At 50.3% G+C, this 27,041-nt stretch overlaps 1 protein-coding gene across 9 annotated transcripts in view; it reads left to right on the top strand.

The window, feature by feature from the left end:
- The window catches only part of TLN1 (talin 1), a 135,518-nt gene that overhangs the window by 50,336 nt on the left and 58,141 nt on the right, over positions 1–27,041 (top strand). For all 9 annotated transcript variants that reach the window (XM_043546344.1, XM_043546343.1, XM_037901771.2 and 6 more), the window contains exons 3-12: positions 16,610–16,707; positions 16,992–17,121; positions 17,558–17,710; positions 17,954–18,096; positions 19,941–20,068; positions 20,515–20,575; positions 24,160–24,264; positions 24,557–24,712; positions 25,216–25,317; positions 26,065–26,141. In XM_043546344.1, coding sequence (XP_043402279.1) covers positions 16,610–16,707; positions 16,992–17,121; positions 17,558–17,710; positions 17,954–18,096; positions 19,941–20,068; positions 20,515–20,575; positions 24,160–24,264; positions 24,557–24,712; positions 25,216–25,317; positions 26,065–26,141 — 1,153 coding nt within the window. The remainder of the gene's footprint in view (positions 1–16,609; positions 16,708–16,991; positions 17,122–17,557; positions 17,711–17,953; positions 18,097–19,940; positions 20,069–20,514; positions 20,576–24,159; positions 24,265–24,556; positions 24,713–25,215; positions 25,318–26,064; positions 26,142–27,041) is intronic.

Here is a 27,041-nt window from a genome sequence, read left to right as displayed (position 1 = left end):
ATCTAGCCCATTATCCTGTCTTCTGACAGTGGCCAAAGCCAGGTGCCCTAGAGGGAATGAACAGAACAGGCAATCATCAAGTGATCCATCCCCTGTCGCCCATTCCGAGCTTCTGGCAAACAGAGGCTAGGGACGCCATTGATGGACCTATCCTCCATGGACTTATCTAGTTCTTTTTTGATCCTGTTAGTGTCTTGGCCTTCACAACATCCTCTAGCAAGGAGTTCCACTGGTCTTTGAATCTTCCCTCTCCCATGCCCCCACATCAGGCTGTGTTTTCCTGTCTGTTTCTAAAATCTGATCTTTTTGATTCTGTACATCCTGCAAAAACTCTTGTCCCTCATCATCATCTCAGATTTTAATTACTGTAGCCTCATTTTCACTGGCTTTCCAATCCCTGACAGGCTACTGCACAAGCCAGTGTAGCCCCTGCAGCAGAGTCTAACCTGCTGTTAGCCCTGCCAAAGTAGTGGCTGGCTGCTTGGTTTGCAGCCTCCAGTAGCCAATGAGAGGGAAGGGCAGCTGCTTCAGCTGCATAGAGTGAATGGCAGAACAGCATGGGGCAGGGGCCCATCCCTGCTGTGTCACTCTGTACGGAAGCACCGCCCCCGCGGCCATCAAACTTTTTCCACAGTCTCCTCCTCTCTACTCATTTTCACCAGACAAAGCCGCGTCAGGTGCTAACTCCCTACCAGACAAGGACAATGCTCTACAAAACTAGAACTTTCAGTCTTTAAACTGGACAAATGGCCTCCCTACCTTTGAGTGAAATGACCCTAGATTTGGATCACTAACATTACCCCGCACTCCCTGCGGTACGCCACCTTTCAAAGCAATCAGAGGAACTGTGCAAGACTTTAGCTTTTGAGGCATATAAAATGGCAGGAATGGAAACCCTGCAGTTTTTCTGAATTGGCACATACGTTGTATAGAAATTAGGGCTGTCAAGCAATTAAACAAATTAATCATGTGATTAAACAACAATAGAATACCATTTAATTTAAATATTTTTGGATGTTTACTACATTTTCAAATGTATTAATTTCAATTGCAACACAGAATACAAAGTGTACGGTGCTCACTTTATATTTTTGTTTACAAATTTGCACTGTAAAAACAAATTATATTTTTCAATTCACCTCATACTAGTACTGTTGTGCAATCTCTTTATCATGAAAGTTGAACTTACAAATGTAGAATTATGTACAAAAAAAACTGTATTCAAAAATAAAACAATGTAAAACTTTAGAACCTGCAAGTCCACTTAGTCCTACTTTTTGGTCAGCCAATCGCTCAGACAAACAGCGTTGGTTACAATTTGCAGGAGATAACGCTGCCCGCTTCTTATTTACAATGTCACCTGAAAGTGAGAATAGGCGCTTGCATGGCACAGTTGTAGCTGGAGTTGCAAGATATTTACATGCCTGATGCGCTAAAGATTCATATGTCCCTTCATGCTTCAACCACTATTCCAGGGGACATGCGTCCATGCTCATGATGGGTTCTGCTTGATAATGATGCAAAGCAGTGCGGATTGACACATGTTCATTTTCATCATCTGAGACAGATGCCTCCAGCAGAAGGTTGATTTTCTTTTTTGGTGGTTTGGATTCTGTAGTTTCTGCATCAGCGTATTGCTCTTTTAAGACTTCTGAAAGCATGCGCCACACCTCGTCCCTCTGAGTTTGGAAGGCACTTCAGATTCTTAAATCTTGGGTCAAGAGCTGTAGCTGTCTTTAGAAATCTCACGCGGGACCTTCTTTGCATTTTGTCAAACCTGCTGTGAAAGTGTTCTTAAAATGAACATGTGCTGGGTCATCATCTGAGACTCCTATAGAATCCTAGAATATCAGGGTTGGAAAAGACCTCAGGAGGTCATCTAGTCCAACCCCCTGCTCAAAGCAGGACCAATCCCCAACTAAATCATCCCAGCCAGGGCTTTGTCAAGCTGGGCCTTAAAAACCTTTAAAGCATGAGCAGGAGCGTGTGAGAGGGGAGGGCTCCTGCCTTATACTGAGAAAGAGGGGCAATCAGCGGGTTATCTCAAGTGCCTATACACAAATGCACAAAGCCTGGGAAACAAGCAGGGAGAACTGGAAGTCCTGGCAAAGTCAAGGAATTATGATGTGATTGGAATAACAGAGACTTGGTGGGATAACTCCCATGACTGGAGTACGGTCATGGATGGATATAAACTGTTCAGGAAGGACAGGCAGGGCAGAAAAGGTGGGGGAGTAGCACTGTATGTAAGGGAGCAGTATGACTGCTCAGAGCGCCGGTATGAAACTGCAGAAAAACCTGAGAGTCTCTGGATTAAGTTTAGAAGTGTGAGCAACACGGGTGATGTCGTGGTGGGAGTCTGCTATAGACCACCTGACCAGGGGGATGAGTTGGATGAGGCTTTCTTCCGGCAACTCGCACAAGCTACTAGATCGCACGCCCTGGGTCTCATGGGCGACTTCAATCACCCTGATATCTGCTGGGACAGCAATACAGCGGTGCACAGACAATCCAGGAAGTTTTTGGAAAGTGTAGGGGACAATTTCCTGGTGCAAGTGCTGGAGGAACCAACTAGGGGCAGAGCTGTTCTTGACCTGCTGCTCACAAACCGGGAAGAATTAGTAGGGGAAGCAAAAGTGGATGGGAACCTGGGAGGCATGAACCATGAGGTGGTCAAGTTTAGGATCCTGACACAAGGAAGAAAGGAAAGCAGCAGAATACGGACCCTGGACCTCAGAAAAGCAGACTTTGACTCCCTCAGGGAACTGATGGTCAGGATCCCCTGGGAGAATAACATGAGGGGGAAAGGAGTCCAGGAGAGCTGGCTGTATTTTAAAGAATTCTTATTGACGTTACAGGGGCAAACCATCCCGATGTGTAGAAAGAATAGTAAATATGGCAGGCAGCCAGAATGGCTTAACAGTGACATCCTTGCTGATCTTAAACACAAAAAAAGAAGCTTACAAGAAGTGGAAGACTGGACAAATGACCAGGGATGAGTATAAAAATATTGCTCGGGCATGCAGGAGTGAAATCAGGAAGGCCAGATCACACCTGGAGTTGCAGCTAGCAAGAGATGTTAAGAGTAACAAGAAAGGTTTCTTCAGGTATGTTAGCAACAAGAATAAAAGTCAAGGAAAGTGTGGGCCCCTTACTGAATGAGGGAGGCAACCTAGTGACAGAGGATGTGGAAAAAGCTAATGTACTCAATGCTTTTTTTGCCTCTGTCTTCACGAACAAGGTCAGCTCCCAGACTACTGCACTGAGCAGCACAGCATGGGGAGGAGGTGACCAGCCCTCTGTGGAGAAAGAAGTGGTTCGGGACTATTTAGAAAAGCTGGACATGCACAAGTCCATGGGGCCGGATGCGTTGCATCCAAGAGTGCTAAAGGAGCTGGCGGATGTGATTGCGGAGCCATTATCTTTGAAAACTCATGGCGATCGGGGGAAGTCCTGGATGACTGGAAAAAGTCTAATGTAGTGCCCATCTTTAAAAAAAGGGAAGGAGGAGGATCCTGGGAACTACAGGCCAGTCAGCCTCCCCTCAGTCCCTGGAAAAATCATGGAGCATGTCCTCAAGGAATCAATTCTGAAGCACTTAGACGAGAGGAAAGTGATCAGGAATAGTCAGCATGGACTCACCAAGGGCAAGCCATGCCTGACTAATCTAATTGCCTTCTGTGACGAGATAACTGGTTCTGTGGATGAAGGGAAAGCAGTGGACGTGGTGTTCCTTGACTTTAGCAAAGCTTTTGACAGTCTCCCACAGTATTCTTGTCAGCAAGTTAAAGAAGTATGGGCTGGATGAATGGACTATAAGGTGGGTAGAAAATTGGCTACATTGTCAGGCTCAACGAGTAGTGACCAATGGCTCCATGTCTAGTTGGCAGTCAGTATCAAGCAGAGTGCCCCAAGGGTCGGTCCTGGGGCCGGTTTTATTCAATATCTTCATAAAGCACCCTCAGCAAGTTTGTAGATGACACTAAACTGGGAGGAGAGAGAGATTCGCTGGAGGGTAGGGATAGGATACAGAGGGACCTGACAAATTAGAGGATTGGGCCAAAAGAAATCTGATGAGGTTCAACAAGGACAAGTGCAGAGTCCTGCACTTAGGACGGAAGAATCCCATGCACCGCTACAGACTAGGGACCGAATGGCTCGGCAGCAGTTCTGCAGAAAAGGACCTAGGGGTTACAGTGGCCGAGAAGCTGGATAGGAGTCAACAGTGTGCCCTTGTTGCAAGAAGGCCAATGGCATTTTGGGATGTATAAGTAGGGGCACTGCCAGCAGATCGAGGGACGTGATCGTTCCCCTCTATTCGACACTGGTGAGGCCTCATCTGGAGTCCTGTGTCCAGTTTTGGGCCCCACACTACAAGAAGGATGTGGAAAAATTGGAAAGAGTCCAGCGGAGGGCAACAAAAATGATTAGGGGGCTGGAACACATGACTCATGAGGAAAGGCTGAGGTAACTGGGATTGTTTAGTCTGTGGAAGAGAAGAATGAGGGGGGATTTGATAGCTGCTTTCAACTACCTGAAAGGGGGTTCCAAAGAGGATGGAGCTCGGCTGTTCTCAGTGGTAGCAGATGACAGAACGAGGAGTAATGGTCTCAAGTTGCAGTGGGGGAGATTTAGGTTGGATATTAGGAAAAACTTTTTCACTACGAGGGTGGTGAAGCACTGGACTGCATTACCTAGGGAGGTGGTGGAATCTCCTTCCTTAGAAGTTTTTAAGGTCAGGCTTGACAAAGCCCTGGCTGGGATGATTTAATTGGGGATCGGTCCTGCTTTGAGGAGGGGGTTGGACTAGATGACCTCCTGAGGTCCCTTCCTACCCTGATATTCTATGATTCTATGGAGATTCCATCACCTCCCTAGGTAACCCATTCCAGAGGGGAACACTCCATTCCATTCGAGTAGAGGGGAACGATCACGTCCCTCGATCTGCTGGCAATGCTCCTACTTATACAGCCCAAAATGCCGTTAGCCTTCTTGGCAACAAGGGCACACTGTTGACTCCTATCCAGCTTCTCGTCCACTGTAACCCCTAGGTCCTTTTCTGCAGAACTGCTGCCGAGCCATTCGGTCCCTAGTCTGTAGCGGTGCATTGGATTCTTCCGTCCTAAGTGTAGGATTCTGCACTTGTCCTTGTTGAACCTCATCAGATTTCTTTTGGCCCAATCCTCCAATTTGTCTGTCTGTCACTCTGGACCCTATCCCTACCCTCCAGTGTATCAACCTCTCCCCCGAGCTTAGTGTCATCTGCGAACTTGCTGATTGTACAATCCATCCCATCATCCAGATCATTAATAAAGTTGAACAAAAAGAAGAGCTTTTTAAAAAATGACTTTTGGGGGGGCTTATAAATCTAGAACACCTGGTTCAAATGTCTCCACATTTGGGTCACTAACCCCATCCTGTACCCTTGTGAGGCACACGAAATTTCAAAGAAATCTGACTAAGCATGTTCACTTTAGAAGACTTAGACCAGTTGACCTTTAAACAGATGTCATGATGCAATGCTCCCGTGTCCCTATAATACTGTGTCCAGTTCTTGTTTCCACACTTTTAAAAGAATGTTGACAAATTGGAAACGGTTCAGAAAAGAGCTTCAAGCATGATTAGAGGTCTGGAAAACCCTCCCCCCAGCGGGAGATTGAAGAAGCTCAAATATTTATTTTAACAAAGAGAAGGTTAAGAAGTGGTTTGATCCCAGTTTACAAGTATGTGCAGGGGGCGAAGATTTTTGACAGAGGGCTCTTTGATCTAGCAGACAAAAGCATAATGAGACCCAACGACTGGAAGCTGAAGCTAGATAAATTCAGACTAGAAATAAGGTAGAAAATTTGAACAATTAACTATTGACACAATTTACAAAGGAATGTGGTAGATTCTCTGTCACTTAGTCTTTAAATTAAGATTAGGCATCTCTTTCCTAAAGATCTGCCCTAGCTCGACCACAAGCTGTTGGGCTGGATGCATGAAGGTGGGGTTCTCTGGCCTGGATTCTGCAGGAACTCAGATGGCATGGCTATAATGGTCCCTTCTAGCTTTACAGTCTACAAATCTATGAAAATGCTTCAAAGACTAAATGTTCTCTGAGGCCTAAGATGTTGTGACCTATGGTGCCTGGGGCAGCCCTCACTGAAAACGCCAAGGTCAGGACAGGTTGCAAAAGGGAGAGCAGATTCTCCCAAAGACTGGTGGTTAACACTGCAGTAAACTCTCCTCTCCCTCTCACACACTCACACTCTCACTCACACTCTCTCTCACACTCACTCTCATTCACACACACACACTCTCACTCTCACACGTTATCAAAAAGCAAAAAAAAAATCTCACAGCCCCCTTTATTGCATTCTAATTCTCTGGCTCCCAGTCAGCACCTAGGTCCAGTACAGTGAGAAGTTATTTAAAACTCTTCACAAAATTTTCTTCTGATTTCCAAATGGCCAGTCACGTTACCAGGCCAGTATTAGGTTGGCTCTTAAGAAAGAAAACGAGGAGAGTTGTTGATAAAGTAATCAGATCCGTACAGAGGCTTCAGAGTTTACACATGAGGTTCTTAGCAGTATTGGTGAGTTTCCTGGCTTGAAAGTCCAGCTGAAACACATCCACAGCTTGAATGGGTCATTTAGTCCTTTGTTCAGAGCTTCAGTGTAGCAAAGTTCCTCCAGAGGTAAGAAGCTGGAATTAAGACAAAATGGAGATGATGCAGCTGCCCTTTATATTCCTTTTGCCATGTGGCTTGTACTTCCTGTGTCCCAAACACAAGCTTTACAGCACATGGCATGGAAAAGGCTTAGAGTTTTATCCATAAGCATGCCCTGCTGTGTCACAAAGTGTAGTCCTGGCCTTTCACTGGGTTCATTGTACAGCTGATGACCCTTGATAGACAACTGTCTCGTTATGGCTCTGGGGGAAAGTGTTGGGGAAGGGGACTGGACTGGACTGAATAACACAAGGATCAGAATGTGGAGGAGACTTGGAATTAGTTTCTGCAACTTTGCTTAAAGTATCAGAAGCCTGCATCCCAAGCAAGGGGAAAAAATTCGTAGGCAAAGGTTGCAGACCAAACTGGAGGAACAAACCTCTCAAACTGCTTATTAAGAGAAAGCAGAAAGCCTACAAGGAATGGAAGATGGGAGGGATCAGCAAGGAAAGATACCTCTTGGAGGTCAGAAAGTATAGGGGCAAAACTGCCAAAAGCCAAGCAGAGTTATTCCTTGAAAAGGAAATTAAAACCAGTAGCAAAAGGCTCTGTAGTCATATATTAAAAAAACAAGGAAAGGAGTTGGACCACTAAGCACTGAGGATGGGCTGGAGATTAAAGACAATGTAGGCCTGGCCCAATCCTAAATGAGTATTTTGCTTCAGTTTTTGGTGAAGATAATGTGGAGCTTGGGGGCAGTGGCAGGGAGGCTAATGGAAATGAGGATATGGAAGTAGAAATGACCATATATGAGGTGGAAGGCAAACTCAGACTGCTTCATGGGGTCAAATCGGGGGGCCCGGATAATCTCTCTCCAAGAATATTAAAGGAATTGGCACATGCAATTGCAAGTCCAATAGCAAGGATTTTCAATGAATCCGTAAACTCAGATCAGACCCTATGACCAGAGAATTGCTAACATAGGACCTATTTTTAAGAAGGAAAAAAAGTGATCAGGGATCTACAGGCCTGTTAGTTTGACCTCAGTTGTACGCAAGGTCTTGGAACAAATTTTGAAAGAGAAAGTAGTTAAGAACATAGGGGTAAACGGTAATTGGGCTAAAATACAACATGGTTTTACAAAAGGTAGATCATGCCACACCAACCTGATCTTTTCTTTGAGAATATAACCAATGTTTTCAACAAAGGAAATACAGTAGGTATAATCTACCTTGATGTCAGGAAGGCATTTGATACAGTTCCACATGAGAAATTATGAGTTAAATTGGAGAAGATGGGGATTAGAAGGAGCATTGAAAGGTGGATAAGGAACTGGTTAAAGGGGAGACTACAGCAGGTCACACGGAACGGTGAACTGTCAGGCTGGAGGGAGGTTCCTAGTGGAGTTCCTCAGGGATCAGTCCTGGGATCAGTCTTATCCAACATTTTTTATTAATGACCTTGTCACAAAAAGTGGGCATGTGCTACTAGAATTTTCAGATGACACAAAATTGGGAGGGATTGTAAATACGGAGAAGGACCAAAATGTCGTACAAGAAGATCTGGATGACCTTGAAAACTTTGAAAAGGTAATAGAAATGGGGTGAAATGTAATAGTGCAAAGTGCAAGGTCATGCTAATAGGGACTAACAACAAGATTTTTTTTTTGCTGAAAGCTGGGGATATATCAGATGAAAGGGAGACCTGGGTGTATTTGTCCGTCCTAGGATGACCCTGAGCTGCCAATGTGATGTGGCCATGAAAAAGGTGAATGCAGTCCTAGGATGTACCAGGCGAGGTATTTCCAATAGTGATAGGGAAGTGTTACTTCCATTATACAAGGCACGGGGGAGACCTCATGTGGAATAGTTTGTGCAATTCTGGTCCCCCAGTTTGAATTCATCTCTCTTAAGCATGGAACAGGTGCAGAGAAGGGCTACTAGGATGATCCAATGAATAGAGCCACCTACCTTATGAGAGGAAACTTAAGGAGCTTGGCTTGTTTAGCCTAATCAAACGAAGGCTGAGGAGAGATATGATTGTCTATAAATACCTCAGAGGGATAAACACCAAGGAGGGAGAGGAGTTAGTTAAGTGCCAGTTTGGACACAAGAACAAATGGGTATAAACTGGCCATCAACACGTTCAGGCTTGAAATGAGACAAAGGTTTCTAACCATCAGGGGAGTGCACTTCTGGAACAGCCTCCCCAGGGAAGCAGTAGGGGCAGAAAACTGAACTGCTACAACGGAGTTTCATAAGTTTATGGACTGCATGGAGTTATGAGATGTGGCCCATCGGTGACTGCTGTTGGCAAATATCTCCAATGGCTAGAGATGGGACTCTAGATCGGTAAGGCCCTGACTTAATACAGAGAATTTTTTTCCTGGTGTCTGACTGGTGGGTCTTGCCCACATGCTCAGAGTCTGATTGCCATATTTGGGGTCGGGAAGGAATTTTCCCCCAGGTCAGACTGGCAGAGATGCTGGGACTTTTTCACTTTCCTTTTCATCATGGGTCACTTGCTGGTTTAAACTAGAGTAAATGATGGATCCTCTGTAACTTGAAGTCTTTAAATCAAGTTTTAAGGATGCTAGTGACTCAGCCAGAGGTTATGGGCCTTTTACAGGAGCGGGTGAGTGAGGTTCTGTGGCCTGTAATGTGTAGGAGGTCAGACTAGATGATCATGATGGTCCCTTCTGGCCTTAAAATCTGAGTCTAACTTCCAGCCGCTAGATCATGTTTTGCCTTTCTCTGCTAGACTGAAGAGCCCATTATTAAACATTTGTTCTGCATGTAGATACTTACAGACTGATCAAGTCACCCCTTAACCTTCTCTTTGTTAAGCTAAGTAGATTGTGCTCCTTGAGTCTATCACAAAAAGGCAGGTTTTCTAATCCTTAAATCGTTTTTTGGCTCTTGTCTGAACCCTCTCAAATTTTTCAACATGCTTCTTGAATGGTGGACACCAGCACTGGACACAGGATTCCAGCAGTGGTCGTGCCAGTGCTAAATACAGAGGTCAAATAGCCTCTCTGCCCCACGCGAGATTCCCCTGTTTGTGCCTCCAAGGATCGCATTAGGCCCTTTTGACCACAGTGTGTCTCTGGGAGCTCCTGTTCAGCCGACTATTCACCACACCCCCCCAAACCTTTTTTTTTCAGTCACCACTTCCCAGGGTAGAGAGCCCCATCATGAAATCATGGCCTGCATGCTTTGTTTCTAGATGTACACATTTAGCCATATTAAGACGAATATTGTTTGCTTGTGCCCATCTGTCAAGGCAGAAGCCCCACTCTGTCACTCCAAGTGCAGAAGTGCGGCCCTCAAGGATTTTAAAAATTAGTATTTCCCACCTTGTATTAAGCTCCCAAGGTTACAGCTTTTCTCTGACCTTGGCTTGGTAAATGCTGCCACCACCCAAATGCAAAAAAACCCCCTTGGACCCAGGAAGGAGCACTTGGGAATTCCTCCCTGTGGGGTACCCTCAAGCCGTTTCACCCCTGCTCCAAGGAAGAGCTGAGAAAGAAACAAAGGAAATTAGCTGTGGCTGCCAGCTAATCAAACAACATGCACAAACCTCTTAGGACACCAAAACCCAATCCTGTTCTTAAAAAAGGTAAATTTTATTAAAATCAAAAAGAAAGAAAATACATCTGGAATTTAGGCTTTTGCTAGATTTTAAAAGAGCAATTCCAAAAATCAAGCACCCAAAATAGCTTTCTTGGGGGTTTAGCTTAAAGGTTACAAGCAAACAAAAGCATCAGGGGTTAGCACAGAGGAGTTCACAAGCCAATAAGAAATAAAAGAAATAACCCTGATCGCGTCTATCTAAACACTCTGATCTACGTACACATTGGAGTTCAGATAAGTAGTTCTAGGCATGATCTGATAATTTATGGTCATACCTGGCTTAAGCTGCTTATAGCATGGCTGCTCTGTCCCTCCAGCCCAGAGAACAACAGATGATGGGAAAGTTTCTTTCCCAATTTTAAAAAGTTCTACCTTCCCATTGGCTCTTTTGGTCAGGTGCCCAATTTTTTTCTTTAATTGGGGGGACTTTTTAACCCTTTAAAGGTAAAGCAATTAAAGAACAGCTACCAAGAGGGATTTTATAGCTAGCTGGCTGGCTGGGTGTCCATGAAAGGGAGCTCTCCCACCTTTATTTATCACACCATCTTACCAAGTGATCCAGATTGCTTTATGTTCGTGACCTGTCCTCTTCATTATTTACCACTCCCCAGATTTTTGTGATGTCATCTGCAATGTTTATAAGTTAGGATTTTGTTTTCTTCCAGGTCATTCATAAAAATATTCAATGCTGCAAGGCCAAGAACTTAGCCATGTGGGACTTCATTAGATACACACCCATTTGATGAGGATTCCATGTTTACAATTGCATTGTGAGACCTATCAGTTAGCCAGTTTTAAATCCATTCAATGTGTGCCATGCTAATTTTATATCATTCTAGTATTTTAATCAAAATGTTGTGGTACCAACTCAAATCTAAGTATATTAGATTTGGAATATTTAGGAATATACTTAAGAATCTAAGTATATTACATCAGCATTGTTACCTTTATCAACCAAACTTGTAATTTCATAAAAAAGATCATTACTTTGGCAAGATCTATTTTCTATAAACCCATGTTGATTGGCATTAATTGTTATATTCCTTTAATTTTTTATTAATGAGTCCTATATCAGCCACTTCATTATCTTGCCTGAGTTTGATGTCAGACTAACAGCACTATAATTACCCATGTCATCCCATTTACCCTTTTAAAATATTGACACATTAGCTTTCTTCCAGACTTCTTGAACTTCCCTTGTGTTCCAAGACTTATTGAAAAATCAACATCCATGGTCCAGTGAGCTCCTGAGCCAGCTCTTCTAAAACTCTTGGATGCAAATTCTCCAGACCTGCTGATTTTAAAGAAGTTTAACTTAGCAGCTGCTGATTAACATCCTCCTGAGATACTAGTGCAATGGAAAGAGTGTTTTCATATTATATGACCACAATGTGTTTTACCAAATATAGAACGGAAATATTTATTGAACACTTCTGCCTTTTCTGCATTGCTAGTATTGATGATTCTACCATTTCCATCTAGTAATTGACCAATACCACTGTTAGGGTTTTTTTTTTTTGTTTGTTCTTAATATACTTTTAAATAATCCTTCTTACTGTCCTTAACTCTGCCAGCCATAGATTTCTCCTCATGTCCCTTTGCTTCCCTTACCAATGTTCTTATCACACACATTTCCTGGGAACCCTGGGACCATGAGTTTCCTCAATCGGGGACCCTGCTTTCTTTCCCCTCCAGTAATGGGCCCTTCTTCTAATGGATGTGTTTTTGACTCTGTGTTAAGCCCCGGCCTTTCCAAGCCTCAGACCATGATAAATGGGGGAAGGGGTAAACCCCTTAGCGAAGCTGCTGTCTTGACCAGTGTGCTGCAGGATGCCCAGTCACCCCCCTAGTAATGCTCCATCTGTCTGGGGCTCACATGAGTCTCTTGGCGTGCCTCAGCTCTTCACACTTGCAGCACGTTACCCCTGGGACGTCACGCTTCTCAGCCCTGGACAGTTTCTCCTCAGTCCTTGGTTTGGCTTTGATCAGCCATTGTGGTCTCTGGTATCTGAGACTCAGTATCCTTCGTAACCCAGACCACCGCAGGTGCCTGAGTGTTCTGTGCCAGCTAGTAATCCCCATTGTCTCTGACACCCACGGGTAGACCAGTCCTGCCCATGGCACCCACCCCCAGTTGGCAGGACCACCTGACTCCTTTTCCTTTCCTGTGTGCAATGGCTGAGCCTGTCTGGTTGCTGTCATGGTGGCCCCGCTTTCCGTCCAGTCAGTGACAGGTTGTCTTAGGGTTGTCATTGCTCCATGTGCCGATCTGGGATATTGGCCATCTCACGCTTGAGACAGTTGTTAGCATTGCTCTGTGTCGTCCTCGGCCTTGATGGGAGTGGTCTCGGGTCCCACTCCTAGAACCATGTTGTAACGGTGGGCACACCCTGCTGGAGGGCTCCCTGGCATCCAGTGTGGAACCAGAGTTACATCTCTGGCTCAGTTTTCCCTAATGGACTTTTAGTAAGCTCAGTGAGGCTTGTACACGGTGAACAATACATACAAGGGCTCTAGTTTATTGAATCAACTGCCAGACGTGGTAGGGAAACACGCCTTCTGTTTTTGCTGTCAGTCCCCAGGCTTCACTCCCTGGGCTCTGCAGTCCCTCCCCTGTGGCCTCATGAGAGCCTGTAGAGCTCTGTAGTGCTGTCCTCTGGAGCATCCCATCTGTGTCCTGGGGCTGTTCCTTTCCCCAGGAGCCCCTGGGAGTAGCTGCCTATCTAGCTCCTAGTAGCTTCCTTTCTCTGTTCTAGGCTCCGGCCTGAGCCATCCTAACCCTTTGAGGACCAGGTGTTCTTGAGCTAGCTGCCAGCTACTTATCCAGTCAGCCATCCACAGGTGGATCTGGCTTGGCTTGTTCTCCTTAGCAGAGCCTGACACAGGAGGTCTGGGTGTCTGCCTCTCCAGAGGGCCACCCCAGGACAGGGCTTCACTCCTGCTGCAGTTGATAAATTGACCTGGCCCTAATCATGCAGTACCTCAAGGTGCCTCTGCCCAGTTCAGAGAACCGTGCGGCTAGGAGGGGCTGCCAGGGTCATCTCATCCAACCCCCGGGCAGGGTGCAGGATTTGTTGCGTCTAAACCATCCCAGACAGATGGCTCCAGGCTCCTTTTGAAAACCTCCAGCAAAGGAGCTTCCACAGCTTCCCAAGGTGTTTGTTTCATTGTCCTACTGTTCTTACAGGTAGGAAATGTATCCTGAGATTTAATCTAAATCTGTTCTGCTGTAGTTTGAACCCATGGCCTCTTGTCCTGCCCCCTTTTCTCCATTTTTCTTATGGCAGCCTTTTAACTATCTGAAGACCGCTGTCATGTCCCTGTCCTCCCCCCCCCATCTTCTCTTTTCCAAACTAAACATACCCAGTTCCTTCAGCCTTTGCTCTTATAGCTTGCATTCCATCCCTTTGATCATCTTTGTCACTCTCCTCTGGATCCCTTCCAGTTTCTTTACATCCTTTCTATACATTGGTGACCAAAACTGGACACAGTTCCCCAGCCTAACAACCGCCAAACAGAGCAATACGATCACTTCCTGTGACTTGCATGCTGTACCTCTCTTAATGCAACCTGAAATTGCATTTGCTTTTGCAACAGCATTGCATTGCTGACTCATGTTGAGGTTGTGATCCACCACAACGCCCAGATTCTTCTCTGCACTGCCGCGAGCAAGTCAGTTTTACCCCATTCTGTATTTGCGCCCTTGTTTTTTCATCCCTTAGTGTAGCACCTTTAATTTGTCTTTGCTGAATTTCATTGTGATTTCTATAGCCCACTTCTCCAGTTAATCAAAATCCCTCTGAATTTTATCCTCTTAAGTGTTGGCAACCCGCCCTAGCTTTGTTTCATCTGAAAATTTGATCAGTCTGCTCTCTGGTCCTACTTCGAGGTTATTAATAAAGATGTTAAACACTGGACCCAGAACAGATCCCTGTGGAATCCCACTTGAGACCTCCTGACATTCCATTAATAGCTACTCTTTGTTTGCGGTTGTTTAACCAATTATGTATCCACTTAATAGCAGTTCTGTCGAGCCCGCATTTCTCCAGCTTCGCTATCAGAATGTCACCTGGGACTGGGTCAAAAGCCTTGCTGAAGACTCCAGGTATACTATGTCCACTGCATTCCCCCCAGCCACCAAACCAGTTACCCTCTCAAAGAAGGAAATCCAGCTGGTTTGGCATGATTTGTTCTTGGTAAATCCAGGCTGGCTGCTAGTGATCACCCCTCCGTCCTCCCGGTACGCGCAAAGTGAATGTTTTATACATGGTTCTAGAAGTCTCTCAGGTATCAAGGTGAGGCTGACTTGTCAATAGGTCCCTGGCTCCTCCTTTTCCCCTTCTTTAAAGATGGGCCCTACGTTAGCCCTTCTCCAGGCTTCCGGGACCTCTCCGGTCATCTATGAGCTTCTAAATATTGTTGCCAGGGGCTCCGAGAGTTCTTCAGCTAATTCATTCAGTACCCTGAGGTGAATAGCATCCGGCCTCGCTGATTTGAATTCATTCAGATGAGTCAGAAGATCTGACATGTTCTTTACTTGTCCTGATCTGCATGCTTTCCCATTTATTGTCTGTAATAACTTTGCTGCGAGTCTGATCACCTGTTATTTTTTGTGAGAAGACTGAAGCAAAGTAGGCACTGAGTAGCTCTGCCTTCCTCTCCTCTACCATCACCAGCTCACCTTCTCCACTGAGCAGTGCACCCACACCATCCTGGACTGCTCTTTTGTGTCTGACAGATTTGAAGAACCCCCTCCCGCCCCCCCCTTCCTGTTGTCTCTAACATTCCTTGTCAGCTGTAACTCATTCCTTGCTTTAGAGTAGCAGCTGTGTTAGTCTGTATCCGCAAAAAGAAAAGGAGGGCTTGTGGCACCTTAGAGACTGACAAATTTATTTGAGCATAAGCTTTCGTGAGCTGCAGCTCACTTCATCGGATGCATTCAGTGAGCTGTAGCTCACGAGAGCTTATGCTCAAATAGATTGGTTAGTCTCTAAGGTGCCACAAGTCCTCCATTCCTTGCTTTGTAACTCATTCCATTGCTCACCCTTTGTCATTTCCCTTTAGCTGGTGCACAGGCCACATGATTCCCGTCCAGTTAATTTTGAGAATAAGATTTTGCCACCATCTGTTACCACGTTCCTGATGCCATCTCTTTCCGGGCCAGTCTCTCCTGGCTCTGTAACCCTCGGTAGCTCCTGCTTCTGGTACAGGAAGAGACCTCGCAGGCTATTGTGCTGTCAGTTCAGTTCCCACCACCTTCCCCGCTGGTGGATTTTATTACTGCCTCCCAAGGCCCTTTATTCCCTAGGTCTCTGAATTCCCCAGCATTTGTTCCCCTGCAATCTAAGCCCTCTGCGCAGCCATGTTCTGAGATGGTCTGTTCCTTGCTGTGTTTAATTCAGTCAGCTTGGGGTCAAAGTGTCCAGGTTCCCTCTCACTCTCCTTCTCTCAGGCAGCTCCTCGCTACCCGTAGTCAGGGCTCCTCCCTGGCTGAGTTCCTTGTGTTCTGCAGTGCTGCATTTTCTTCTGTGGAGTTTTCTTGGAGCAAATAGATGAAGACAAGACTGGTGACTTTCATGCCATTTGGGATCCTGTCAGAGGAACGATCCAACAGCCGCTAGCCTAGATGAGCAAAATGCTGATGCTTCAGGAACTCCTGATACTGATGGAGAGCAATTGAGCAGATGACTCTGTGTAATCGGCTACCAGCAGCCAGAGCTAGAGTGGGGAAGCCTGGGCAAATCGCTAACGCAGGGTCCATCCTTCCTTGACACAGTACTCAGAGAGAGGGAGATGCCGGGTACGGGACTTGCGTGCAAGTAGGAGGGTGGTCCTGCGCTCTCTCCTGCAACGGGCCGTGGGGTGGAGAAAGCTCTCTCCACGTCTGTGCACCTTCAAAATTCAGTGCAAGTTTTTACCTCTGTTCATAATAGTTTTGGGTCTGGCTGCCTCCCCTCCTCCCTCCATTCCCTGGACACCTCAGCACGCACCTTATTCTCCATCTCTCTGAGCCGTGTAGCTGCACGTTAGAAGTTCAGGGGGGAGTCTCTAAAGCTCTACACAACTCCACCCTCCTGCATATCCTGTCCCCCTCGGTCTCCCTGTTCTGCCAAAAGCCCCTTCACCTCCCCTGGTCTCTTCTCTACTGTTGCCCCCCTCTGCCCCCCTGAACAGCCCCTCCATCCATCCCTGCACCTCTGTAATGTAACGTTCTGTTAGGAGAGACCCTCTTGGGGCCAGGGCCTGGGTGTTGAGGGGCCCATGCTGGGAGACTAGGGACCCAGGATCATGGGCCTGTGCTTGGAGAGTCTGCTCTGTTTTTCAGCCAGTGATTTTGGGTTGTTCCTTTCGGATGAGGACCCGAAGAAGGGGATTTGGCTGGAAGCTGGGAAGGCTCTGGACTACTACATGCTCCGCAATGGGGTAAGTGCAGAGTCCCCGCACATCCGTCCCCAAGCTCTGGACTAGGACATGCCCTGCAGTGTGGTATGTGCTCTACCAGCCCCAGCCCCAGCATGGGATTCCTTATGCTCTGCAGTGCCTGGTGCAGCCTGCTTCATAGCCCTGGATACTCCCTCCGTCTCCCTGGCAGGGCTGTTCCTCAGGGGCGGGTGGGGTTCCCTGGTACAGAGGGGAGGGTGTGGTGACCACATGCCTCTGCGGGCGGGACCGCTTGCTGGCGGTAACACCGAGCGTCTGTGCTGCAGGACACCATGGAGTACAAGAAGAAGCAACGACCACTCAAGATTCGCATGCTGGATGGGACAGTTAAAACAGTCATGGTGGACGACTCCAAAACGGTCACAGACATGCTCATGACAATCTGTGCCCGGATCGGTAAGGGAGGGAGCACCGTGAGGGCCAGAGCTGGGGGCAGGATGGGAGGGTGCGATATCCAGCTTGGAGAGGTCGGGGGGAACGAGGGGACATTGCCTGGCTGTGGGGTGGCGAGAGGATGGGGAGGAGACGTTGCCTGGTGAGGGGGCAAGAGGATGGTGTGGGGGTATTGCCTGGCTGGGGCACAGTGGTGAGAGGATGGGGAGAGGGGACGTTGCCTGGCTGTAGGGGGTCGGGGAGAGTGCGGGGCAGTGCCTGCATGCAGGTAGGGGGTGCTGCCGTTCAGGGATGTTGCCCAGGCAGGGGGTGTCTGTGCCCCATAGGGCGTCTTGCAGGGATGCTGAGCTGGGCAGGGGGAGCTCCGTGTTCTCCAGGAGCTCTCCGGCCCGGGGTGCCGGGCAGGCTGTGATGGGCCTTGTGCTGTCTGCCCCTGCAGGCATCACCAATCATGACGAGTACTCGCTGGTGCGGGAGATGATGGAGGAGAAGAAGGAGGAGATCACTGGCACTCTCAAGAAGGACAAAACCTTGCTGCGGGATGAGAAGAAAATGGAGAAACTCAAGCAGAAGTTGCACACGGATGATGAGTGTACGGACCTGCCCTGTGCTGGGGGCACGAGGGGTGGGGCCAGCCTGCACTGCGGGCAGCAAGTGGGCAAGTGGGCGCCGTGGTGGGAGGTCGGTCCCAGGGGCGGCCGGTGCTGTGGATGGAGGGAGGTTGTCCCTGCTTAGTGTCCCTCAGTGCCTTGGGTCAGTCAGTCTGTCCCACGCCCTGGGGGGACTGGCTGTGGGGCTGGCACTCGGCCCTGCTCACGTTCTGTGCTCTCGGCAGTGAACTGGCTGGATCACGGGCGAACGCTGCGCGAACAGGGCATCGACGACAACGAGACGCTGCTGCTACGGCGCAAGTTCTTCTACTCCGATCAGAACGTGGACTCCAGGGACCCGGTGCAGCTCAACCTGCTCTACGTGCAGGTACCCTGCCCCCCAGCCTGCCTCTCGACTGGAGCCCTGCCACCAAAGCTTAGCTAGTGACCCTTTTCCCCTCCCCAGGCCATGCGGGTCCTCTCCAGCCTCAGCCCCGGGCTGCTGAGGGCTGGTGTCCTGGGTTCTCTGGCCACGATGCTTTGGGGCTTTGCAGTGTGGCTTGCGCGCTGTTACCTGGTTCAGGGCAGCTCTCCGTGGCTGGGAGCCAGCGCTCTGCCGGCTGATTGCTCTCTGTGCCCGCCAATGGGAGACTAGGAAGGACTTGGCTGAGTTTGGAGCAAGAGAGATTTAGGCTCTGTCTATACTAGCATTTATGTCAGCAAAAGTCATGTCGCTCGGCATGTGAAAAACACCCCCTGAGAGACACAAGTTCCCCCAGCAAAGCGCTCGTGTGCCCAGCTCTAGGTCGGCGGGAGATGCTCTCCCCTGACACAGCTACCACCGCTCGGGGAGTTGGTTTTATGATGTCGCCGGGAGAGCGGCTACATGAGCGACCTGATAGCAGCGCAGCTGCATCGGTACGGCTGGGCCACTCTCAGCTCGCCACTGTCGACGTGGCCAGAGTCTGGACGTTAGGCCTGGCTCTCTCCCCGCAGGGATGGTTCAGCAGGTGACCTAAGGAGGCTGTGGAGTCCCCGTCATTGCAGGGTTTTAGGAGGAGACCGGACAAACCCTGTCCGGGATGGTTTGGTGTCAGTTAATCCTGCTGCAGCAGGCTGGACTGGCTGAGCTCTTGGGGTCCTTCCTGCCCTGCCCTGCCCTGCCCTGCCCTGCCATGCCTCAGGGGTCCCCGCTCAGCTTCCTGCTCCCTTCTAGCCCTTCCCCTGGGGAACTAGCATTGTCTGTGCTTTCGCGGGGTCGGGGGGCAGCTCAGGCTGCTGCCCTGTGTGCGGGTGGGAGATGGGCTGCCCTGGTCTGGCACCTCCTGTCCCTCAGGGGCTGCTGCTTCTTAGCCCCAAGGAGAAGTGTTTGAGCTGCTAGTAATGCATCTTTCCCTCCCCACCATACACTCTGTGCAAGGCTAGGCCCCAGCTAGCTCCTGGGCCTGACGTGTCCCCCACCCCCTGGCAAAACCACAAAGCAGCTTAGCCCCAAGGCAGCAAACGGTCACCTTCAGAGCGCTGGCCAGGAACAGGCTCCGTAACAGTCTCTGCAGACAGTCATGTTAAGCCACAGTGCAGGAACTGGCCCCCCAGCCAGCATGTGGTTCCCTTCCCCTCTCCTTCCTCTGCCATCGTGTTGCTCCCCTCCCTCCTGCCCCAGCCAGTGTGCGACCCCCATCCCCTCTTCTTCCTCCCTCCCTCCCAGCCAGTGTGCAGTTTCCTTCCCTTCTTCTTCCTCCCTCCCTCCCTCCCAGCCAGCGTGCGGTTCCCTTCCCCTCTCCTTCCTCCGTCCCCGCCGCCAGCGTGTGGCTCCCCTCTCTCCTGCCCCAGCCACTGTGCGACCCCCATCCCCTCGCCTTCCTCCTCACCCCCCAGCCAGCGTGCGGTTCCCTTCCCCTCGCCTTCCTCCTCACCCCCCAGCCAGCGTGTGGCTCCCCTCCCTCCTGCCCCAGCCACTGTGCGACCCCCATCCCCTCTTCTTCCTCCTCACCCCCAAGCCAGTGTGTGGTTCCCTTCCCCTTGCCTTCCTCCTCACCCCCCAGCCAGCGTGTGGCTTCCCTCCCTCCCCCCCCGCCAGTGTGCAACCCCTATTCCCTCTTCTTCCTCCCCCCCCCGCCCCAGTCAGCGTGTGGCCCCCATCCCCTCTTCTTCCTCCCCACGCCCCAGTCAGTGTGTGGCTCCGCCTCCCCCAGCCCAATGCCCCAGACTCACCCTTCTTCTCTCCCGCAGGCTCGTGATGACATTCTGAACGGCTCCCACCCTGTCTCCTTCGACAAGGCCTGCGAGTTTGCTGGGTTCCAGTGTCAGATCCAGTTTGGCCCTCACAATGAGCAGAAGCACAAGCCGGGCTTTCTGGAGTGAGTGTCCCAAGGAGCCTGCTGAGGCGCCTCCCGCAGGCCAGGCCACGCCACGCCCCATGTCTCCCCAGTGCAGCACTTGGCTCAGCGCTACTGTGAGGGCAGAGCCCCCGGCCTGCTCCCTGCCACACCCCATTCTAGGGAGCTCTCGCTCGGGTACTGGGGCTGCAGCCGTTCGGGCTCTGGGTACCTCTGCAGTGCGGAGGGGTCTACTTTGGGGATGAAGGTCCTGACGGAGCCCTGAGCTGCAGGACCCCGGTTCCCCTCTTCGGCCTCTTCCATGTCCGCTATGCGCCAAGGGCTCTCTCCCTGCTCGTGCCCTGCCTGGGGCCCCTATGGGGGCTCATGCCAGGACTTGGCACTGGGGCCTATCCCAGGCCCATGCTGGGGACCGGACAGGCCGGCGCCAGGCTCTGCTGGTAACAGCGGTTCTGCTCTCCTTGCAGCCTGAAGGACTTCCTGCCCAAGGAGTACATCAAGCAGAAAGGCGAGCGCAAGATCTTCATGGTGAGTGTTCAGAGCTGGGGCAGGCCACTGCCTGTGTCTGGCCTGGGATCTCTTCACCTGGCCTGGGCACAGCCAGGCCCTTGCCTCTCCCGAGTCTGCAGCGCCCAGTCCCTGGAGATGAGCCAGCAGCCTGGCGTGGCCACTCAGATGGGGCATCTGGGGCTTCGGTCACTTGGTGTGCGGCTGCAGCTGGGTTGGAGCTAGAATCCTAGAATATCAGGGTTGGAAGGGACCTCAGGAGGTCATCTAGTCCCACCCCCTGCTCAAAGCAGGACCAATCCCCAACTAAATCATCCTCGCCAGGGTTTTGTCAAGCCTGACCTTAAAAACTTCTAAGGAAGGAGATTCCACCACCTCCTTAGGTAACGCATTCCCGTGCTTCACCACCCTCGTAGTGAAAAAGTTTTTCCTAATATCCAACCTAAACCTCCCCCACTGTAACTTGAGACCATTACTCCTCGTTCTGTCATCTGCCCCCACTGAGAACAGCCGAGCTCCATCCTCTTTGGAACCCTCTTTCAGGTAGTTGAAAGCAGCTATGAAATCCCCCCTCATTCTTCTCTTCCGCAGACTAAACAATCCCAGTTCCCTCAGCCTCTCCTCATAAGTCATGTGTTCCAGTCCCCTAATCATTTTTGTTGCCCTCTGCTGGACTCTTTCCAATTTTTCCACATCCTTCTTGTAGTGTGGGGCCCAAAACTGGACACAGTACTCCAGATGAGGCCTCACCAATGTCGAATGGGGGGAACGATCACGTCCCTCGATCTGCTGGCAATGCCCCTACTTATACATCCCAAAATGCCATTGGCCTTCTTGGCAACAAGGGCACACTGTTGACTCCTATCCAGCTTCTCGTCCACTGTAACCCCTAGGTCCTTTTCTGCAGAACTGCTGCCGAGCCATTCGGTCCCTAGTCTGTAGCAGTGCATTGGATTCTTCCGTCCTAAGTGCAGGACTCTGCACTTGTCCTTGTTGAACCTCATCAGATTTCTTTTGGCCCAATCCTCTAGATTCATAGATATTTAGGTCAGAAGGGACCATTATGATCATCTAGTCTGACCTCCTGCGCAACGCAGGCCACAGAATTTCACCCACCACTCCTGCAAAAAACCTCACACCTATATCTGTGCTATTGAAGTCCTCAAATCATAGTTTAAAGACTTCAAGGAGCAGACAGTCCTCCAGCAAGTGACCCATGCCCCATGCTACAGAGGAAGGCAAAAAACCTCCAGGGCCTCTTCCAATCTGCCCTGGAGGAAAATTCCTTCCCGACCCCAAATATGGCTATCAGCTAAACCCTGAGCATATGGGCAAGATTCATCAGCCAGATACTACAGAAAATTCTTTCCTGGGTAACTTGGATCCTATCCCATCACAGGCCATTGGGCCTATTTACCATGAATATTTAATTACCAAAACCATGTTATCCCATCATACCATCTCCTCCATAAACTTATCGAGTTTAATCTTAAAGCCAGATAGATCTTTTGCCCCCACTGCTTCCCTTGGAAGGCTATTCCAAAACTTCACTCCTTTGATGGTTAGAAACCTTTGTCTAATTTCTAGTCTAAATTTCCTGGTGGCCAGTTTATATCCATTTGTTCTTGTGTCCACATTGGTACTGAGCTTAAATAATTCCTCTCCAGTATTTATCCCTCTGATATATTTATAGAGAGCAATCATATCTCCCCTCAACCTTCTTTTAGTTAGGCTAAACAAGCCAAGTTCCTTGAGTCTCCTTTCATAAGACAAGTTTTCCATTCCTTGAATCATCCTAGTAGCCCTTCTCTGTACCTGTTCCAGTTTGAATTCATCCTTCTTAAACATGGGAGACCAGAACTGCACACAATATTCCAGGTGAGGTTTCACCAGTGCCTTGTATAACGGTACTAAAACCTCCTTATCCCTACTGGAAGTTCCTCTCCTGATGCATCCCAAGACCACATTAGCTTTTTTCACGGCCATATCACATTGGCAGCTCATAGTCATCCTATGATCAACCAATACTCAAAGGTCCTTTTCCTCCTCCGTTACTTCTAATTATGCGTCCCTAGCTTATAACTAAAATTCTTGTTATTAATCCCTAAATGCATGACCTTACACTTCTCGCTATTAAATTTCATCCTATTACTATTACTCCAGTTTACAAGGTCATCCAGATCCTCCTGTAGGATATCCCTGTCCTTCTCTAAATTGGCAATACCTCCCAGCTTTGTATCATCTGCAAACTTTATTAGCACACTCCCACTTTTTGTGCCAAGGTCAGTAATAAAAAGATTAAATAAGATTGGTCCCAAAACCGATCCTTGAGGAACTCCACTGGTAACCTGCCTCCAGCCTGACAGTTTACCTTTCAGTAGGACCCGTTGTAGTCTCCCCTTTAACCAATTCCTTATCCACCTTTCAATTTTCCTATTGATCCCCATCTTATCCAATTTAACTAATAATTCCCCATGTGGCACGGTATCAAATGCCGTACTGAAATCTAGGTAAATTAGATCCACTGCGTTTCCTTTGTCTAAAAAATCTGTTACTTTCTCAAAGAAGGAGATCAGGTTGGTTTGGCACGATCTACCTTTTGTAAAACCATGTTGTATTTTGTCCCATTTACCATTGACTTCAATGTCCTTAACTACCTTCTCCTTCAAAATTTTTTCCAAGACCTTGCATACTACAGATGTCAAACTAACAGGCCTATAATTAGCCGGATCACTTTTTTTCCCTTTCTTAAAAATAGGAACTATGTTAGCAATTCTCCAGTCATACGGTACAACCCCTGAGTTTACAGATTCATTAAAAATTCTTGCTAATGGGTTTGCAATTTAATGTGCCAATTCCTTTAATATTCTTGGATGAAGATTATCTGGGCCCCCCAATTTAGTCCCATTAAGCTGTTCGAGTTTGGCTTCTACCTCAAATATGGTAAAGTCTACCTCCATATCCTCATTCCCATTTGTCATGCTAATTTGTCTAGGTCCCTCTGTATCCTATCCCTACCCTCCAGCATATCTACCTCTCCTCCCAGCTTAGTGTCATCTGCAAACTTGCTGAGGGTGCAATCCACACCATCCTCCAGATCATTAATGAAGATATTGAACAAAACCGGCCCCAGGACCGACCCTTGTTGGCAGCCGGTATCAAGTGGAGTGCCCCTAGACATTGAGCCATTGATCACTACCTGTTGAGCCCGACGATCTAGCCAGCTTTCTATCCACCTTATAGCTCCTGGGAGAGCCCATAACGGGGGGAGGGGCGGGGGTACGCCTGCCGGGAGGGGCAGGGGATACACCGGCTGCGGGAGAGGCTGGGTAGTGGTTCAGGCTGGCGAGCACAGCTGCTGTGAGGGGAGGTTCATGGAGGTCTGGCGGAAGGCAGGGTGGGAGAGAGCAGGACGAGGGCCGGATGGGGGCCGATGGCTGGGAGGGCTGTGACAGGGTGGCCGGGAGAAGCGGTGGATAGGAGGCGGGAGGGCCCCAGTGGCTGGGAGGGCCATGACGGGGTGGCCGGGGCAGAGGGGGGACAGGAAGGGATGGGGCATCCTGGGGGGAGCCATGGCATTGGGGTGATCGGCTCTGCTCTCTCAGGCTCACAAGAACTGCGGCAACATGAGCGAGATTGAGGCCAAAGTTCGCTACGTGAAACTTGCCCGCTCCCTGAAAACCTACGGAGTCTCCTTCTTCCTGGTCAAGGTGAGCCAGCGGCTCCCCACGTGCCCCGGGCCTCCTGTCCCTGCCACCCCTCCAGCTATCGGGGTCCATGCGACTCCCCCCCAACACCCCTTCCCACACCCGCCTTCAGGGCTCCCCTCCTCTCACCTCTTCTCACGTGTTCTCTCCTTCCTTCATCACTGGGGCATCATCCAGCGGAGTGGGGCCCGTGGGGCTGTGCCCTCACTAATGGGACATTGCCCTGCTGGTGGAGCTGGGCCCTGCTGGTGGCTTTGCTTTGGGCAGCTGTAACCCTTCCCTGTCCTGGTGCTAGGAGAAGATGAAGGGAAAGAACAAGCTGGTGCCGCGGCTGCTGGGGATCACCAAAGAGTGTGTGATGCGTGTGGACGAGAAAACCAAGGAGGTGATTCAGGAGTGGAACCTCACCAACATCAAACGCTGGGCTGCCTCGCCCAAGAGCTTCACCCTGGTAAGGGCCTGTCCCCCAGCACCCTCCAGCCTGCCCCTCCCAGACCACATCTGCCTCTGGGGCTGGGGTGCCTCGCCCAAGAGCATCACCCTGGTAAGGGCCTGTCCCCCAGCACCCTCCAGCCTGCCCCTACCAGACCACATCTGCCTCTGGGGTGCCTCGCCCAAGAGCATCACCCTGGTAAGGGCCTGTCCCACAGCGTCCTGCCCCACTGATTCTCCTGTTCCTGCACTGCCTCCTCCCTGACCGCACCAGCCTCCAGTGCTGGGGAGCGTCTGCCAAGAGCTTCCCCTGGGTAAGGCCTGGACTCTTGCCCCTCTCCAACACCTCTGGCCAAGCCATGCCTCCCACACCTCTCCTTGCCTTCTGGGTTCCCTCCCCCTCAGGCACGTGGGTTCACTGTGGGGCAGAGCAGTACCTTTGGCATGGCGCTGAGGTGCAAGCCAAGCTGAGCAGGGCAGCAGGTGCCTGCTCCGGTGCTGCCCAGTGCCCTGTCGCTGTAGGATTTCGGGGATTACCAGGATGGGTACTACTCAGTGCAGACGACAGAAGGGGAGCAGATCGCCCAGCTTATCGCCGGCTATATTGACATCATCCTGAAAAAGGTGAGGCTGCGGGGGGGGTGCTCCGGGGAGTGAGGCTGGGCGGCAGAGGGGTGCGCGGGGGGGGTGAGCGCTCCGGGGGGCGAGGCTGGGCGGGACAGGGGTGCGCGGGGGTGGGGGGTGTATGCGGGGGGCGAGGCTGGGCGGGACAGGGGTGCGCAGGGGGTGAGCGCTCCGGGGGGCGAGGCTGGGCAGGAGAGGGGTGCGCGGGGGAGGGGGGTGACCGCTCCGGGTGGGGCGTGAGCGTGGCAAGCAGGGGGCAGTGCTGCCATGAGAAGGGGGGCAGCTGTATAGGCTGTGCTGAACTCCCAGGGAAAGGCTCCCGTTCTGCTGGGCTGGAAGGAGTCACGCTGCTGCAAGGAGCAGAGGGCAGGTGGGGGGGGGGGGTAGGGGGGCTGAGGCCAGCCCAGCCGTGGGGTCTCATGGAGGTGCACGGTTTAGTGCTCAGGAGTCAGGAATAGCAGAGTTGTTGGTGCTCCCGCCTCCTGTAGCTGCTGCATGGGATCAAGCAGGGAGAGCAGCAGCTTCCCCTCGCCCTCGCCCTCACCCTCACCCTCACCCTCCTGCAGTCACAGGGGGATCCCACTATCTGCAAAATCTCCTGGCCCCTCCTCAACCAGCCCCCAGCAGGGCTCGGAAGCCATGCTGGGCCTGTCCCAAGGCCGGGTCTCTGCACCCTCCTCTGTGGGACTCCCCTGGGGTTGATGCTGATTAATGGTCTCTCTCTCTCTCTCTCTGTTTGTCCCACAGAAAAAGAGCAAAGATCACTTTGGGCTGGAGGGAGATGAAGAGTCCACCATGCTGGAAGACTCTGTCTCTCCAAAGAAGTATGGTTCTGGGCAACAGGCGGGGAGGGCTCTGGGGAAGGAGAGCTCAGTCCCTCGGGTTGGCTGCAGGGTTGTGCATGAAGCATGTAGAGCACAAAACCTACAGATGTGTCGGCTGTTCTACAGTGAGTGTGAGCAGGGCTCTCCCGGCCAAACTCACCGTGCTGCATGTGAGGGCTGCCAGCTCCTTGAGCAGTGGGGAGCGGGGCAGGAGAACTCCCCCGCACAGCATTGCGATTACTGGCTTGTCAGCCTGACACTGAACCTAGGCAAGGTAATGGAGCAGCCGATACAGGACTCGAGTACTAAAGGAGAGTCATAGCTTCTGTCTGACTAACTCGACATCTTGTTTCAATGAGATTTCGAGCCTGGATGGCAAAGGTGAGTGTTGATGAGATGTACTTAGACTCTCTGAGATGTGTTGCTCATGTCCGTTCCATGACCCGCCCTCCTGCCCCTCTGTCGGAGTCGCCGGTAAGAAGGAACTGAGAGGGTGTAGGGCTGACAGCATCTGATATGCCAACGCATGAGCGTGGCACTCCGGGGGTGGGGGGCGCCACAGCCTGCCCTACGGATACCGCTAAGGCAAAAATCTCAGATGGCCACGCACACCTAGAATGCAATGGGCATGAGCAACACATCTCGAAGAACAGTTACGGAGCCGCTTTTTTACTAGTGGGCTCTTCAGTCTAGCAGAGGACGGTGGAGCTCAATCCCGTGGCTGGGAGTTGAAGCTAGACACATTCAGAGTGTGAATGTTTGATGGAAGGTCGTTCGCTGTTGGAGCCATCAACAAAGGGTCACGCTGGGCTCTCCATCCCTGACAATACTGAAAGCAATCAGATGTGTTTCTGAAAGGCCAGCTCTAGCTCAGGGTCGGTTTCTGGGCTGTGCTGTGCA

Source organism: Chelonia mydas, chromosome 5, assembly GCF_015237465.2.
Source record: "Chelonia mydas isolate rCheMyd1 chromosome 5, rCheMyd1.pri.v2, whole genome shotgun sequence".
Taxonomy (NCBI): domain Eukaryota; kingdom Metazoa; phylum Chordata; order Testudines; family Cheloniidae; genus Chelonia; species Chelonia mydas.
The sequence above is the reverse complement of the archived record's forward strand: the minus strand, read 5'-3'. Positions and strand labels throughout refer to the sequence as shown.